At 41.3% G+C, this 18,114-nt stretch overlaps 1 protein-coding gene across 2 annotated transcripts in view; it reads left to right on the top strand.

Annotated features, from left to right (window-relative positions):
- Window positions 1-17,992, top strand: part of nfatc3a (nuclear factor of activated T cells 3a) — a 62,522-nt gene extending 44,530 nt beyond the window's left edge. For both annotated transcript variants that reach the window (XM_010730684.3, XM_019278881.2), the window contains exons 7-10: window positions 67-122; window positions 293-419; window positions 2,471-3,565; window positions 14,782-17,992. In XM_010730684.3, the coding sequence (XP_010728986.2) occupies window positions 67-122; window positions 293-419; window positions 2,471-3,565; window positions 14,782-14,858 (1,355 nt within the window). In that variant the 3' untranslated portion in view covers window positions 14,859-17,992. The remainder of the gene's footprint in view (window positions 1-66; window positions 123-292; window positions 420-2,470; window positions 3,566-14,781) is intronic.
- Window positions 17,993-18,114: the final 122 nt, after the last annotated feature.

Below are 18,114 nucleotides of genomic sequence, written 5' to 3'. Positions count from 1 at the left end.
AGAAGATACATTTTAATGTGTAATATTTTGCTCTTCATATTTTAATATTTTGATCATTTCTTTTAGACGGACGACCACAATGGGAAGTTGAAGCAAAAATAATCCGTGAGAAGTCTCAAGGAGTAAGTTGTCCTTTGTTTTTCTGACAGTTATTCTGTCTGTAGTATTTGCACTCTCATAAAATAAATGTTTTTTCTAATAGTATTTACATTATATTTTTACATAAATGGTGTGATGTTTTGTTGGAAATATATGTATGTAAATAATTTTAAATGTTTTTTTTTTTTTGTAGTCGTGCATCGTGGTTGAGGTCCCTCCCTACCACAGTAAGACTGTAGGTTCGGCTGTACAGGTGCAGTTCTATGTCTGCAATGGGAAGCGGAAAAGAAGCCAATCACAACGCTTCACTTACCTTTCAGGTGAGATGATGTTCTCATGACTTTTAGAAAGAATTGTTGTTTGTTTTTTTTAACTTACTTACTGATACTTCTTGGAGAGGCAAACAAGGTAGCACAATTTTGCTAATCTAAGAATATTCCTCCGACTACCTTAACAGACATTTACACAAAGAGATTCAAGCTTTACTTTGCGTTCCTTTGGGTACAATGCTTCCTGCCAGATAATCTCCTAAGGTAATGACGAGAGGTTTGACTGACAGCAGAGACAGTTGACTACGTGTTGCACACTTCTCCACAGGGGCTTCACTAACCCCATTTCTCTCTTTCTCTCCAAAGAAAGCATCGCTGTGGTTTAGAGGGGGGTCTTCCACTAACAATAACATTAACACCTGTCAACTGTTTATTTTGTAAAGCCTACTCAAACTCCCAAGCCAACCTTCTTTTTTTTTTCTCAGATGTACTTTATTTGAATGGGGCTTTATGATGCAAATCTTTTGCTATCCAGGAAACTTTTACCCTACATAGACCTTGAGTTGTGGTTTGATAATTATTTTAGCAGCAGGGAAACTTTTCTGTATTCATGATATTTTGATCTGAAAGTTTCCTTCATGTCTTTCATTAAAGTCAAATTCCTGCCTTGCTATTTGATATTGTTATCGTTTGTTTTCTTTTTTGTTTTTTTTTCCCCCCTCTTGAAGCCACTCAAAGTGAAAACACCGTTGGCGGAATATAATGACATGTGAGCATTTTGTGCAACATATCTAAACCCAGAGTTTTACCACAACAGTGCGTCTGTTTGTGTGTGTATGTGTATGTGTGTGTGTGTACGCACATAAGCGGCCTGGTCCCTCCACCCACCCGGTCTTTCTGTTTGCAAGCACGCCCACTCGTCACAGACAGTTCCTGTTTTCACCGTTGACAGATTCGGGCAGCCAATCAGAGCAGAATACGGTAACCCTGCTCCGTCACTCAAGCTGGGTCGCTGACACCGCTAGTGCCACCACGGACACCGCCCGCTTTATTGTGGCAAGTTTTATCGTGGGCAGGGCTACAGAGGCCCTGGCCCAATTTAGGGATAAATTCTGAGAAAATTGTCTGTAAAAAAAAAAAAAAAGAGGAACATGTTTATAAAGAGTGAAACACACATGCCTTCTGTTTTTTGCTTTGAAATTGCTGCATTATCAGACAGGCATCAGTATTTTTCAAACTAACCTCACACAGGTATACTCGATTTTGATTTTTCTATGATTAAATATACAGTATGTTCCCTTGCCCTTTACGTCCCTCTGGCTCAAAATGGAGCCAAAATAAACCACATTTTGCCATTTCACGCTCCTCTCAAACCCACAGGCATGATGGGGTGAGTTGAGGGCACGATCAGTGAACTCATTTGTTCTGTTGGTCTGATCTGGGCTGTGGGGCATTCAGCTCCCTCTCTCTCCACACAACATTTCACATGAAGGCACCCAGACTGACAACATATGCTCTCCCTCTGATTCAGAGCTGGATAAAAATAAAACTCACTGTCACAAGGCACCAGATTGGGAAATAGGTTACCGATTGGCATAGCAGTGCTGTGAGCTGTCACAGTAGAAGGGAATGGCCCCATTTACAATCAAAATGTCACTCGGTTTTATGTAGGCTTTTTTTTTTTTTTCATCTGGAAGGAGACCCATTTCACAATCCATACATTTCAGAGACTATTTTCACTGCTTTGAAATTATTCTAACCCAGTTCTTCAGATTTTACTGAGACATATTTGAACCTTAAAGCCACAAATTGAAGGGATTAGTGGGTGTTGAGTTAAAGAAAAACCTGAAACCTGTAGCCGGCTGATGTCACTGGACCACCGTACCTGAAACAAAAATAGCAGTGACAACACTGTCGATGTTGCAATGCAGTGACTCGACAGATTTGTAACTTACATGTCTTTCTCTTTGTCGCAGTGTTTGATTGATAGACGTAACTGACAATGCGGTTTCTCTCTTTCATCCTTTGTCTTTCCTCTTTCGTCACATCTCTCTTCCTCCCTCTCTCTCTCTCTCTCTCTCTGTATACCTCTCTTCCTTTAGTTTTGGTGAAACAGGAGCACAGAGATGAGCTGGACCTTCCTGCAGTGCCCCCTATGTCCATGCCCCTGGCACATGCTGCCAGTCTGGTGCGCACCCAGCTGCCTTCTCCTGAGCAGGGCCACCCATCGGACAACCTTCTGTCCAGCTCCCCTCACGGCCTGGCCACGGGCTCTGGACCTGGCCTGTTACCCCTGCAGGCCCCTTGCCCCTCCCTGGGCTCCCCGTCTTTCCAGCACCTGCCTCACCTCCAGGGTCGCAGTTTGCACCACCCCCCTGCAGACTGCCACATGACGTTCCACCCGAGCTCTACTCCTGCTCCTCTTCCTGCTTCTCCCCGGCCCTCCTATCAGCCTATGCAGCATGGCCACACTCACAGTCATAGCCTGCCCTTCAATGGCCAGTCCAGCCTTCCTCCTCAGGGCTACGAGAGGATGCCCTTTCAGCACAGCCCCAGTGCAGCGTCACATCCAATGGGCATGGGAATGGTGTACCCTTCCTCCCCTTGCTCTTCGCCATCAGCACCCTCCTCTTCAACCACCAACCCCATTGCTGGGTCTCCTCAGAGCCAGCAACCCCTTCTTACCCCCTCATCCCCACACCTCCACACACTCAGAGGCTATCACTGCTCCCCAAATCCCAATCAGGTGCCCTCGCCCAGTGGCCACCCCCTTGTGGGGCAACACTCCTCCCAACTCCAGAGGGCTATGGGCTACCACCCAGTAAGTCAGAGGTCAGCCTCCTGCCCCACACCGTCCAGCGCCCCACCTCCACGGATGATCCCCACTCCACACTCTGGGCCTTCCTCCCCTCAGCTCCACTCGCTGCCCTACCAGTCTCCCACCTCATCCTCTCCCACCTCTGGTGGTAGTCCTCTGGGGCCCTTGCAACAGCAGCATTCAGGACAGCCTTCTCCCCAGGCTACAAGCCCGGTCATGGCCACCCTGTCCCCGGCAGCAGCAGGCCCACTGGTTCATCCTCTAAGCCCGCAGGGACCGTTTCCTTCAGACGGGGAGAGGCTGAACATCAAACAGGAGCCAGAGGAAAGGGAGCCCACGTTCCGCTCTATTGGCATACAGGACATCACGCTGGACGACGGTAAGATATTTATCATATTTATGTGTGTAACTACAAAATTGTTTTGCATTTTTTTGTGCATTTAGGCATCAGGTGACAAAGAAGAATACATGATATGTATGCAAAGTTATTTTAACTTGAAGCTCACAGAGGCAGTGACATAAAACACTTATTCAGATTTGGTAGATCAAAACTGTTTAAAACAATTAAAAAACTACTACGGCACTAGTACTTAAAATCTACTTTTCATGTTTTTGCTCCGACTGTCATCCTCCAGTTTTCTGTCAGCCTTGTCTTTCTGCTCTCATTATCACATTTTCCTTCCTCACCCTGTCCTTTCACACGAGATATTTACATAGCACACTCATCTGTGATTAATCTCATTTTCAGTCTAAAACAGGGGGCCACTGAGGGATTAAATTTACTCTACAATATGTCAGGCGCAAGATAAATTTGTTTTGGATGATGTAAAACAATACAGAGCACCAGTTGTTGTATTTTCAAGAGGCTGAAAATTTGATGCCTGATCAGGGTGATAGCGTTTCGTCTATCATTGCAGTGCACAGTCGTGGACACAGGTTCATTACTGAGAGGTCCTGTGACTTAGTATTGGGTAACATAGACACAATAGAACTGATAACTATAGCATCATATTAAAGGGCTTAATTGTACACACTGATTAATCACACTTTGTACTTTTTGGTTTCTTGGAACTGGTGCGAGAGAGAGAGAGAGAGATGATTGCATCATTTTGTGCTACTTGCAAAGACTGGAACACTACAGTTGTGTGCCGGTGAAGTAATTACATCCTGTGTGTGTTTGTGTGTATGTGATCGTGTGTAGATGTGTTAACAGCCCTAATTAGCATGCTCAGGAGAACCTGTTGACTTAACAATTGACTGTGCACGCATTTATCTGCTTTTTTTTCTGTCACCCGTGAACTCTACAACTTCTTTACCTAAAATATATAATATGTGTCCAAACTGTTCTCAATCGTCCACCTGCTTATCTGTGGTTCAAAGCCTGCCTTTGTTAACCTCAGTGTCATATTCAAATGAGCGTCCTAAATGTTTAGGGTTAATGAACAGCCTGACAAGGCGGTGTCAGAGAGGTGTGATATTGCGTGCTAGTAAGGGTCAGCCTAATTAACACAGGGCCATTGTCAATAAGTCATGTGTGAAAGACCAACAGCCACTGAGGTTTATCAGTACATAATACGTATGCACCCACACACACGCACACTAACACACATATAAGCATGTATCCTGTGTGAAAAAAAAAGCCTGACGACAAAGCTTTCCTGTCTCTTTTCCTTTTTACAGGATAACATGTGGATGCATGCGTGCGCTCGTAAAATGTGTTTACTCAGAGATGTTTCACATAAAACTCCGATGCAGTCAGTCTCTCCCACCGCTTATGCAGAGACAGACACACAGCTCGCTCTGAAAAGTGGCTGGCTGCACAGGACACACACACAAAAAAAAAAAGTGTGAGAAAAGTTTGTGAGTGACACGGTTCACCCGGGAATGTAAGCTCTCCCTGTGAGCCTGTGGCTAAAAATAGCTTTCTGTGCCAGCCCAGCTCTGTAGGCCATGTTGTGAAGTAGCAACATGAAGCATATACCCAGCTCGGAGTTTTAGGAGGTCGCAGCACACTCTCTTAAGTAGACCATATTCACCCCAGTTTGATAGACAGGCAGATGAGGATGGCCATAAATGCAAACAAGTGTAGACGAAGAGCAGACACATATATTCATTTAGCATAACAGATTGCTATACCTACACATGTAAATGATGGTTAAATATAATCCAGAATGATGCTTTAGAGGGATAATGCATTATTAACATGATATGTAACAAAGCCGGCTTGTCAGTCGCAGACCTCTTTAAGTGCTGTGAAGTCTAGATGCTTGATACATGTAAAATACAAGTCCAGGAGGACTCATCATCATCGTCTCTTTTGTATTTTTTTTTACTTTGGTATGATTATCTACCACCAGTTTCATCTAATTCTACAAAAAGAAAAGAAGATTGGGATCAGTTGTCTTGTTACTGTCGATATTAGTTGATTTTAGAGATCGTATGATTGTAAATAAATAACTTTCTTCTTAATTTTCTGAGTTTTAATACACCAAACTAAAACCATGACAGCAATTCTAAATCAACTCCTCTTTGTCAGTGTGTGATGTTTAGTTCAAAAGTTAAGTAGGTTTTTAATTAGAATGCAAGATGGATAGCCGTCAAACAGACCCTGAAAATGTGTTTACGAGACACCTCAGGGTTCTAAAGAAAGGTAAGTTATGTACCAGAAAAATGTATCAGTGTGGTTGGATGTATGATTCATGTGGTTAGAAGAGGGGAAACCAGCCTCCTGGTCTACAGTTGAATAAAACTGCCAACGAGACGTCATCCTTAAGCTTTAGACATTTGAGAATGAGATTGCATCATCTTCACTTCCTTCAGCTCACTCCACTCTCTGAGTATTTGTCTTTAAAACATTTTTCTGACCTGTAGAAAGTCGAGATTTAACCGCTGCAGTCGTATCAGACTTGTGTCAGTGGCATGAGAAGGAATACGAATGTGAGTGTGTAGAAAACTGCTCTGGTTAGCAAGCAGATGGCCCTTGTGACGCACACCAGAGCATGCTTGAGGTGTGTGTGTGTGTGTGTGTGTGTGTTCGATGGGGTTTTGTGTTTGTGTGTTTGATGTTGAGGTGTGTGTGTGTGTACTGTATGTGTGTGTGTTTGTGTGTGTGCGTGCACAGAGCAGGAGACACAGGAGGTGAGAAGACAGACTGACAGACAGATGGACAGACAAGGTCAGGATCCAATCCCACTGCAGGGTCACTCAGCCGAGACATTCAATCTGAAATATACTTGGCATCTGAGATTAAAGTAATGTGTATGCTGGATAATTTCATGCTTTTTTATTTTTTTTATTTTAAATGCAGTGAAATTGGACCTAATCCAAAGATAAACAATAGACTATATTATCTCTCTTTTATATCACAAAGCTGAGATTTACTCTTGTCTGGTGGCCTCTCTACTTATAGTCTTCTCCATCATCCTCTCTAGTCTCTTCTCCTCTGCCATGCTCTGCATCTGCCTGGGCCAGTTACGTTTTCTACTCGCCCAGCTCTAGGTTCCAGCATGACACCAGCACAGCATTTCTCCCATCCTGAGCCTGAAAATAAAAGTCAAAAGCTCCCGTGTTACAGCTAACTGAGCTAACATTACTACTAACATTAGCTAACAGCAGCTACAGTTACTTTACTGCCCATCGCAAAACCCTTTGAATCACAGTTCAGAAATCAGTGAAATAGTTGGTGGTGTGTGACTTGGTGCCGTAAAGGCACGTCTCACAGGAGCCCAAAAGTTACATAATATGAGAACAGGCATATAGGGCGCAGAGCGGTATTGACAAAGACAACATTCACCCTATTACAACTAAAGTATGTGTAGCATCCAAATAATTGCAAAGCTGAAAAGTAGAAAAGTAACATAATGTCATTTAACAAAGGCAATGGCCTGGAAAAGCAAAGACAAAGAAAACAAATACAGGTTTTATTCACTTTATTTCTATTATATGACTTAAGAATAAGCCTAGATATACACATAGTGGAGATGATTAATGGACTATAATGAATTACCTCCTGTCCCCAATGCGACTGTCAGCCAGGTTTGCCAAAGCCTTGAGATCCTGTGTGTTTGGTTACTCCATAAACACAGTAGTAGCCTGAAGAGCGGGCCTTCTTATGACAATGATTACAGCCGTCATGGTGACAGAATCTGAAGCCCCTGGGCTGCTGAACCGTGCATTTAACTAATTAATCAGTATGTGACAATCTCTGTTTACAGAGCACGGATGGGAAGGGATAGCACGTTTGTGTTTGTCTGTGTGAGTGCGTGTACACAGTCAGTGTGATGTCGGCAGTGTGCGTAGTGTGGGGTAACAACAAAAAGCTGGTCCTTTGTTGGTCCTGTCTTTGCCCAAATGCACAGCTGCCTCAAACTGCGAGCACGGCTTTGAGGGTTAATAATAGGCTAAGCCCTGTTGCCTGCACTCCTTGAGAGAGACACGAGCACTGTAATGACACAAACGCACGCGCACAGATACACACAGGGTAATCAAATATACAAGGCAGTGTCCGTGCAGTGAACACATCTTTTAAATATATGTTTTTATTGTTCTGTTTTTCTATCTTTACGAGGGCGCAGCAATGTAGAAATAGACAGGCAGTTGCCTAAAAAGATGTGGTGCCACATATTCTGTTCCTCGCGTTTTGTTGACATTCTGAGAGATTTCTCAGTCTGATTTTTTTCAATTGCCTACATCATTGTTCCTCACAGAATACACGCACTTTGCATTTTCTAAATTTAAAGATCCATTAAGACATATTTTTATTTTAATTCAATAGTTTGACATTTTGGAAAATTTGCTTATTCACTTTGTTGCCCAGATATCGATGAGAAGATTGATACCACTCTTGCCTGTATGTTAATTATCAGGCTGCAGCCGGTTAACTAAACTTAGCATACAGTATAAACCGAAACTTCTAAAGTTTACTTATTAACATGGTTTGTCTTGTTTGTTTAATCCCTACAAAAAGTGTAAGAACCATGTGGTTTTATGGGTTAATGTGCCGGACTGCTTCTTGGCAAGAAGCAGTCACTTTATGAAGTCTCCTGCCTGGCGACTGCTCATAGCCAAGAACAACCCTGTAAAAACAGATTTTTTTTTTGTCAGTTAGCTTAGAGCAAAGACTAGAAACAAACAAGATATATTAGAGAGCCAGACTGTTTCTCCCTGTTTCCAGTCTTTGTGCTAAGCTAACTGGCCACTGGTTGCGGTTTTATGCCTAGGAGACAGATATGAGGGTAGTCTTGCTTTTCTCATGTGACTTTTTGTCAGAACTGCCAGTGACGCTGAGATTCCACAGAAACATAATGGTCTTCTCAAGTCTCCTTCAGTTCACGGACAGCAGCTCTCTGCCCACAATCTGACTATCTCCTCTGAATGTTGCAAAATGGCAGAGAGCCGTTAAGGAGTAAAACAAATGATCCAACAAATACTTGGATATTTTTCGAGGAGAGTTGGCCGGCCAGACCAGGGGGAAAAAACGCCAGTGAATATTGGATTTACCTTTTGACAGGTGGCGAGAAATACGACTCCAATTCAATTCCAAATGAAATTAAACATGAAATTAGACATGGAAACGACCTTTGGTTTCTGGCTCCCTTTTGTAAAATTATCTCGATTCACATTTTTTTCTATGGAGAGGGCTGAAAAGTTCATATGAAAAGGCACACCTGTTTCATTTATTATCATTTATTTATCAGCCAAGAGGATCAACAATCATCATTCAACAAGGTCAAGCACAAAGTCATTTAGAGCACCGAATGGTCTGGCTGAGCAGCCTTTTTTTGGTTCATCTCTAGAGATATTGCATCAGACAAACTGGTCTTTCCATAATTATTATCATTTCATGTTTGTGTACACGACCAGGAAGAAATGTAAACAGATCTGTAGTTTATTTAAGTGTGATTATTTGTATGAAAGAGATAAATTATCCCATTTTTGTGTTTTGTGTGCACATGCATGTGTGTGTATGGGACCGTCTTAGTCAGAGGCCACATTCTGCCACTAACCAACCATAACAGAGTAATAACACAGAACTCTTGATTCGATGGCATGAAAAAACAACAGTGGAAGGAAAATACGTTTCCATTAAATGCTGCTGCTGCTCGTTAAAAACAATGGCAAACATTTGCTGGTCTTTTCCCCTGAAACAAGTGGAAACGGACTTTCTGTGTCATCTTTCCATACAATTAAGGTCTTAGAGAGTGTAATGCAGAGGTCTTGGCAGAGGTTGGAGCCTGATGTGGAGACAGTGCCAGTGCTGGCTTTTTTTTTTCTTTTTCTGTGGACAGGAGGAGGGGAAGCCTGGAAATCCCTCAGTGGGGATGAGAGCAACATCTGAACTCTTAGTCCATGTTGCCGAATGCACATCATAACTTCTCAGAATATCATGGAAATAGACAGAGCTGTCTTTAATGGAGATTTTGTTTGTTGCAGTGTTGATTTGTGCTTTTTAGCCAAGCAACAAGCGCCAATGTTGGACTGGAAAAATGAACACTGTTCACCACGTGATGATCAAGTGAGGACTTGACAAAATGTGGTTAGAACTGATTTCACTCCCCCTTTTTTTTTCACTCATTTCACTCATCTGAGTTTTGGTGAGTCACCTTAGGGTGCCACCATGTCCTGCCGTGGTGCAGAAAGATCTACTCTCACATTTTTTTTTTGAAAAAGCAAATAATTAGTAGACAGAAAATTCATAATTTCAAACAAAAACTAGAACATTCCCTAATTTAAGCTTCTCAAAAGTCAATATATTTGGACCGACAGTTGGACTAACTAAATTTGAACTAAACTCTGCTCAAGTGAAAAACCAAATTTGTCATTTTAGGGTTAGCGGCTCCTGCATGTACTATTAACCACTGTAGTGGGATCCCCCAAGGCGGCCATTTGGGCTCCAGTGATTTCCTTTATAAAGCCTGTTCCTTTGGTCATTTGCTGAGCGGAGCCGTTACTCTGAGTCCCGGATCAAAGGCAGGGTGTCTTGTGAATCACTTACCGTCAGATCAAATGGGAAATCCACGGATGATTCACACAAATGAGTGACTTAGAGAAACTTTTAAGCAAGATTCTCTGGTGTACTCTGTGCCCTCACTCACCCACACACTCACTCACTCACTTGCTCCAAAAGTGAAATTAAAATGAAACAGAAAAGGATCAGAGAGCAGCAGCAGAGTTAAAAGAGTGAAGCAGAGAAATCTTTATTGAGGCTTCAATAAAACCTTTAATCAGCTGACCATCTATTTCTAATGCGTGTGATCGCATTGTGGAGTTTTTGCTTCACGTTTTCACTCATACCTGAGGCTTTGTGAAGACGTGTGCATGTCATTACAGGGCCCTGCAAGTGGAAACTGTGTGCTTTGATATTCCCTCTTGCAGGCGAACCCAAGTCTTGCCTCTTTCAATTCCCTTTGCACAAATGTTTTCCATTGTGGCATGTTGTCTTCATTTGCTGGACTCAAGAATCAGTCAGTCTTTGAGTTATTTGCTTAAGCTGCGCTGCCAGAGTAATGTTTTTTTTAAGCCTGGGTCAGGCAACTTTTTTTTCAATGTGTCATAGGGTTATGATAATTACCCGTTTTCCATTTCAACAGTAAATATGTTTGTTGTACTGAATGTCCATCTGCCTGTTTCACTTCTGTTTTTCATTATGGAAATCTTTTTTAATATACCTCCTTTGACGTGCACTTTAGAAACGGAGATGTGGGGTTACCCGCTCTCAGTGGCATCCTGCTAGATGTGACACTGAATTCATTAAATTAAAGAATCTCCTGACAACATTGCATTCAGAGTATGTCGATTTGACAACAGATTTGTTTCTAGAGCCAATTTAAATTAAAAAGGACTTTTCAGAGCACATTTCAATACATGATGTGAAACCCCTGGCCTGTGTCTGACTCTACCAGGAAACGATGATGATTAATTCAGCAAAGAACTGTAATTAGTCCTAGTTCAGTGATTTAAGCACCCCCCACCTCCCCTGCAGTTCTTCAGAAACACAAAGAAGCTTGGTCCTAAAGATTATTATGAGCTTTTATGATGAACGATTGAAACCCAGCAGAAGAAGCTGAATTGATAGATGCAGGGTGAATAGTTCTAAAGCTCCAACATTTTACTGCATAGATGATGCAGGAGAGGACTCAGACTTGCTTGTTTTGTTTGTTTTTTGAATTCCCATTCTGACTCGTTATATATTAAAATGAATTAAAAGCCAGCAGCACACAGAGGAAGGATCCATCAGATGGAAGCCTACCTGAGAGCAACAGTAGTAGTAACAGTTGTAGTAGTAGTATTAGCAGTCGGCTGACTGCAAATGTATATTTCGACTAGGGAGCCCCCCTATCAGTCATCTGCAGAGGATCTCCCTCTGGCTGAGCCATTCAGAGCCACGCTTACTATGGCTGGCAACGCTGAATCACCGTCTTTCTGTTGCACTGTCATGAGCAATACCAGTAAATCTGAGAAAACACTATCAGCATATGAAACTCATCACAGGCCCGGCTCGACTCAAACCTCTCTTTCACTTCTGGATTCAAGCTTTAAATGAATGATTGTATCTGAATCATAGATTATCGCTCGTCGTTATGGGAAAATCTCGCATCTGTTTTATGTCAAATACTTTTTGTATGGTTTTTACGTTTTGTTTTTTTTTTTGTTTGTTTTTCCTTAGAAAGAGACTTTTGCGGTTTGATATTTTTCTGATGATATTGTTTTCTTTCTCAGGAAATTGTTGTAATCTAGTCAGAAGGAGAACAACAAAGAATACGTTGCCGTTTCCTCCTTTCCGTTGTCTGTTTCGTGACCGAGATGGAAATTTACTTCCAAAATAAGTTCAGTTTGTTTTTTCAAATGCCCCAAATCGAGTCATCCAGATTTACATCGTGCACAGATGTAATATTAAGAGTGAAACCTCTCTGGCACTTTAAATTTTTTTTTAAATTTTTTTTATGAGAAAACCGAGCGAATCAAATTGAGAGGAATTAGTCCTGCACTCGCTCGTGTCATGGGTTTTCAGATGGTTCTATGTTAATTGCCCTCTGTGTCTCTCCTGAGTTATCTATCACTCTGCAACAATCTAATCAGTTCAGCGGAAAGTGAAATGTTTTTGCAGACGCCCACTTGATGTTGGTCGTTCGCACTTCATTGCATATATTCCTGTGGTGTTAGAGCAGATTCACTCCCATCGATCGACAGAGCTACAGAGTTTACCACATAGCATTTCAGCTGTGCAGAGGCAGCTGTATCAGGCCCATGAACGTCGCTCTGTGATTAACCCAGAAATGTAATTAATCAAAGTGTTCAAATTACAGACAGACCAATTTTGAAAGGAGGTGGACTAATTTTTGGTATTTTATATATTTGTTCTGTGTTAAAAGTATAAAACTGAAAACATTTCTTAGCTTTATTTGACTAAATTGGTGTGGAGCGCGGACATAAAAAGCTCTGTGACTAGCTTTTTCATTTCATCAATACAGCTGCTCTGATGGTCCTTTAACAGCTGTAAGAAGCTGTTTATTTCAAGCACAGTCGCACCGCTAGTCTTTTGAAAGGTCACGGCCTTTTAAAGGAGATCTGTAGTCCTCGGTCACAGTTTTATTTCACAGGTGAAATTGTGTGACAAAATCGATAAACCATCCAACTTGTTGTATATTGTACCTCAGCGTTCTATACACAAAGGTAAATATTTGCTTTGATAGTCACAGTGTAGTCTCATAAGAGTGTGGTGGTGGTGCTTTGAGTGTGATTGTGTGTGTGTGTGTGAACATGGTTGACATGGGAAAGGAAGAGCCTCCCACGCTAACAGGATGATGTGAGTGATGGTGGCCAGACACAAAAGCAAGCAGCAGAAAACACAAATAAAACAACAGAATTTTACAGCAGACTGTTGAAGAAAAACAGCGGATAGGAAGGTGACACCAAAATCATGAGGATTATAATATTTTACCGCTGATGTGCTTAACACCATTCATTTCACAGTGTGTCATCAAATAAAAAAAAAAAAAAAAAAGATTTCATATGAAACAAATCTTGCCTGGGTTCATTTGCTCATCGCCGTCTGAGTCAACCGCCACCTCTCCTCGCTTTTTCAGATGAGTTACAGTAAGACGTGTGTTTAGTAAGATTTTACAGTACATGTGCACAAGTGGACAGAAATAGGTGGAGAAGAGCGGAGCTGCATTTTGACGTGTCATGATTGTAAATCAGCCCTTGGTGTCAAACTGGGCCAGAGGTCTCTGCTACACCCTCCCAAACCAGTTTGGCCAGCCTAATTTCTGCACGTCGTGTTTCTGACCTGTCTGCGTCACCTTTAAAAACACTTAAATAAATCACATGTGTGACAGGACAAAAAAAGAAAACCCAACATAATGCATATTGTTACAGTGGAAAAAGACATCACATTTTCCATGAATCCCAAACAAATGAAAGTGTCTGTTCTCATGTCTTCCTCACCACGTCAAAGTATTTTTAAAGTTGATTTACTTCACTGCTGCACTTTTTTACTAGCTCCCCGCTGCGTCTCTTGTGGTCCCAGTGCGAGGACTGAATTGAGGCAGCAGATGTAAAACAATCACACGCACTGGGTTGAAAAACAGGCAGCAGCACAGTGAAAAGAGTTATCTGTTATTTTTTTATTTAAAATCAGGCTCCAAACGAGTCAGCCTAGTTATTAACTGGCCTTGACAACATGTTTGTAACAATGGGTTGTTCTTTATTTTTGACAATGCTCACAGATCTCATGAACAGGCCTGAGGGAAAGTCCTGAACCCCCCCCCCCAATAAAACTCTAATGAAGTAACGGACAGCCGTACAGGATTGTGTTTGTAGGGGTCAATGCGCTGTGGTTACTGCTCACAGTTCTTGGACTCAAGCGAAGAAGAACTGGTACATTTAGTGAATGGAATAGTTTTTCTCATTTGTTATGTCAGGGGTGATTATATCTCATGTCAGAGCTGTGACTTTGTGAACTTTGGGTTTGCCAGTTTGTTTGACTTTTTCCACTTTGGGCTCTCGGGGACGGTTGAGTTCAAGCTTTCAGTCTTGTGAGGAATTCAGCGAGGAACAACGCTGCTCTCTGCTGGCCGGAAGTCTGAACTTCATTTGCAGTAGCGACAGGTGGATGAACCTTATGACACTTTGGAATTTTCTTTCTGTTGTACTGAAAAAAAAAAACGTGAAGATTCGGGGGCCTTGAACTCAACACAGAGTGACATCTGGTGGGCACCAAAAAAATATATGTTTGATATCATGATCCAGTATGACATTCACATATTCAGTTTATTGTTGTAGAGGGCTGAAGAAACCAGAAAATTTCCATATTTGATAATCGATTTGAATAATTTTTGAAGAAAAAATTCTCTCAAATTTTAGCGATTAATAGTTACTAATCGACTACTTGTTGCATTTTGCTAAGGATTCGTATGCTCTATCTCACACAGTATTCTTCATTTGACATGACACATTTCAAACAAGCCTCTGAGCTTCTTACTTAACTAATTTCCAGACAAAACAATAAAAGATGTGCTGCCATAAGACACATTTAGAGTAAATTATATAGTGAATAAGTAACGATGAGTAATTCTGTTGTTATTCTCTTCACAGTGAATGAAATCATCGGCAGAGACATGTCCCAGTCCCCCAGCGCTCACGGTCCTCCGTCAGCACACAACCAATCATAGCTCAGCCCACGCTCATCCCCTCCAGCTCTTAATCCTGCAAACCCCACAGCTCCAACACTGACTCTGGACCCTGGTCCTGGTCCAGCTGCTGGTCCTGCGTGTGATGACGCAAGAGGGCAGGAAGAGATAAGAAAGACTGTGGTCAAAGACAGAGTACGGTCGGAGATTTCACCGAAAACTGTAGACACAGAACTCACACCTTCACACAGATTAAACAGAAAGGTGAGCGGGAGAACGTAGCCATGCCGAGTCACACCGACGTTGACGTGGTTAGTGAACAATGAGGATTAATGAGATCGTCGAGATGCGAGCCATCCCTCTTCATTAGGTCTGACCTTTTTAAAGCACAGCTGTCTTCCTGACCAATCACTTTTTCAGATCATTTTCTGCAGCGGGAAGACGATACATTGGCGCGTGTCGTCGTCCGCCTCCTCACCAGCATTGACCTTCGTGAATGAAGACGTCTTGAAACATATAAAAAGAAGAGGGACTGAGGAGTGCACGGTGCTCTCGCAGGAAGCCAGAAGTCAGAAGTCTGTTCAAGTTTTTTTTAAAGTTTCTCAGGCAAAACAATCAAGATGCTAAAAACACAAAACAGCGTCAGCAAAAGTGTGGCATCAAGTGTTAAAAATAATCACGCTTGTAAAAAATTAATTATTAGCTGTAAAACTGGATTAACAAATTCAAATCAGAACAGCCTGAATGATTTCAGAATAATTCAGACGATCTGGCTGGACTCCTGCCGGCTTTCAGTTTTTCACTCGTGGCTTAGAGATGACGACACTGTCCACTCCTTGTTTTTCTCCCTTTTTTTAAAAAAAATGATGAAACCATTCAGGTCTGGAGTGCAGGGGCCTGGCAGGGAGGATGAGCTCCTCTGGCGCTGGTCTGGGATCTGCAACCTGCAACATTCCACAGCTTTTAGTAAACTTGCAGCCGTGTAGATATCTGTACATGAACCCCCCCTCCCCTCCTCTCTCTCTCTCTTCTGTTTCTTCTTTTACATCCTCCCTCTCCCTGAGTTGAACAAATGCCTTATTAGCAGCTTTGAATGATAGCGAAAGCTTTTTTTTCTTTCTTTTTTTTTGTCGTTTTGCACACCTGGCTTTGAGTTTGACGATAATATTTGTTTTATTTTTGGAAACAGATGTGTGACTTGTGGGTCATGTGGCTATGATCCGATGAATCCCGATGAAGGGATGATGCTCTCTTGATCGTTTTCATTCGAAGATGTTTGAAGACGCCCGTTATTTCCACGTTACAGAGAAGTGTTTTCGTTAATCAAAGATGGACCATGAATTTCTTTTCATGCAATAATTCCCCAAAATTTCCCAGGGGCCTTTGCGTGCCTTCTAATTCCTAAAAGCAGCCGAGGTGACATATAATAGGAAATAATCTGACAAAAGTATTTTATACTTAAAGTGTATATATTATATATATATATATATATATATCTATATTATATATATCTATATATTATATATATTATATATATATATTGTCCACCCTTCTGTTATGAACAAGGTAAAATCCCAACAACAGAACAACATCTGGATGTAACGGGTTCTTAATCAATGTTCACAATCAAACACTTCCCCCTGATTGTCTCCAGAATGGTGTCTCTTCACGCTGACGTATTCATTAATATTTCCTATCCTGACAGACATGTGGTGCCTGTACGGCAGCAATAACACAGTCTGCAAGACAAGAAGTGTGTTTTCAGGCAGGTTTCTAGTCTCAATGATGTGGAGGTAAACAGACAGAGACAGTTTCTGGTATGAAGATTCCCATTGGGTTTTTTTTTTTTTTTTTTTTTTTTTTTTGCCTTAAGCTTGACAATGATGCTCCTGCATGTGAGAGCTGAGGAGTGTTGCTTACGACAGTTTGAAGTCAGTTTCCAGGTGAAAATGATTCTGCTATGCATTAAGAATTCTGCCTAATGCCTTTAAAAATGAGAAGAAAAAAAAGACAAAAAAAAAGACCTTGATGCCTATAGAAGTAGACTGTAGACTTGTTGTAGATGCTTGATTGATTCTGTTAGCATCATGGAGTTGTCCATCAGCCAATTTGCCTTGTCAAGGACGCAACGCAAGCATCTTAAATAGGTTTCTTTGTGTGAGTGCGCGAGTGTGTTTGTGTGGATGGATGGTCGGTGTTTGTATCAAATATGCTGTACAGAAGACGGGAAGACGAGTCCTATTTTCAACAACAGAAGCACACACATGTATTTAGGCTATGCAAACTATAACAGCAGCAAATGTGAGATATGACATTAAATATGAGAAATGAGATTATAAACTATTTGTAATGATGTTGCTTATGAACTTCATGGAGCGGAAAGAAAAAAAAACATTCAGATAGTGAGAGTATCATGTCACTATGTAAACTATTAGGATGCCTTAACTCTTGTTTGAAAAAACAGTTTGTCAGTGTGTCTGTATGCTGTTCTGGGTTGATTTTTTTTTTTTTGTTCCATGACATAAGTCAGTAACTATTACTATCATGATGATATTTTGTTTGTTTGTGGGGGGCACAGGGTGGACATTGAGGGGTTGGGTGGGAGAAGGGGGATGGCTTTTTTTTTTCTTTTTTTTTTGCCTATAAAGCTGCTTCTGTAGCTTGAAAGACTTGAGTCAACAAAAGAAAAAAAAAACTAAACCAGCATTGACAGTAAACTCTGGCTGCCGTCCTCTTCTGTCACAACCAAAGACCGAACAATTTGTTCCCATTTTACATTATGGTAAAGCAACAGAGACTGTACAACTCTATTTTTGATACTTTGAAATGGATGTCATTCCTAAAAGGTTGGGGACATGTATGAGTGTTGAATATATGTGTGTATATCTATATTTTTATATATATATATATATATATAGACACATATATTCACACACACAAACACACACGCACACATATATATATACACATATATATGTATGTTTTGTAAAATAAAGGGAAATACAGGTTTAGCTGATGTTTACCGAGCCTTGTATTGTCATTTCTTGTATATTTTGTATGTTAAAATTTTTTGTAATTTTTAAGACTGCAGTGCTTTTTGAAATTATTCAAAGGGAATACCTTGCATCATACTGTAGGCTCTAAAGTAGTGTATATCAATAAAACAGAAAACTCAACTATGGCCTTGTGTCACTTTTTTTTTCTGTGTCTTTGCAGTCCCACCAACTCCTGTTCACAACTCCGCTCACTAGAAATGTTTACTCAAAGGTTATGCTACGTGAACATAATGTAATGTACA

This window comes from Larimichthys crocea, chromosome VIII, assembly GCF_000972845.2.
Source record: "Larimichthys crocea isolate SSNF chromosome VIII, L_crocea_2.0, whole genome shotgun sequence".
Taxonomy (NCBI): Eukaryota; Metazoa; Chordata; class Actinopteri; family Sciaenidae; genus Larimichthys; species Larimichthys crocea.
The sequence above is the reverse complement of the archived record's forward strand: the minus strand, read 5'-3'. Positions and strand labels throughout refer to the sequence as shown.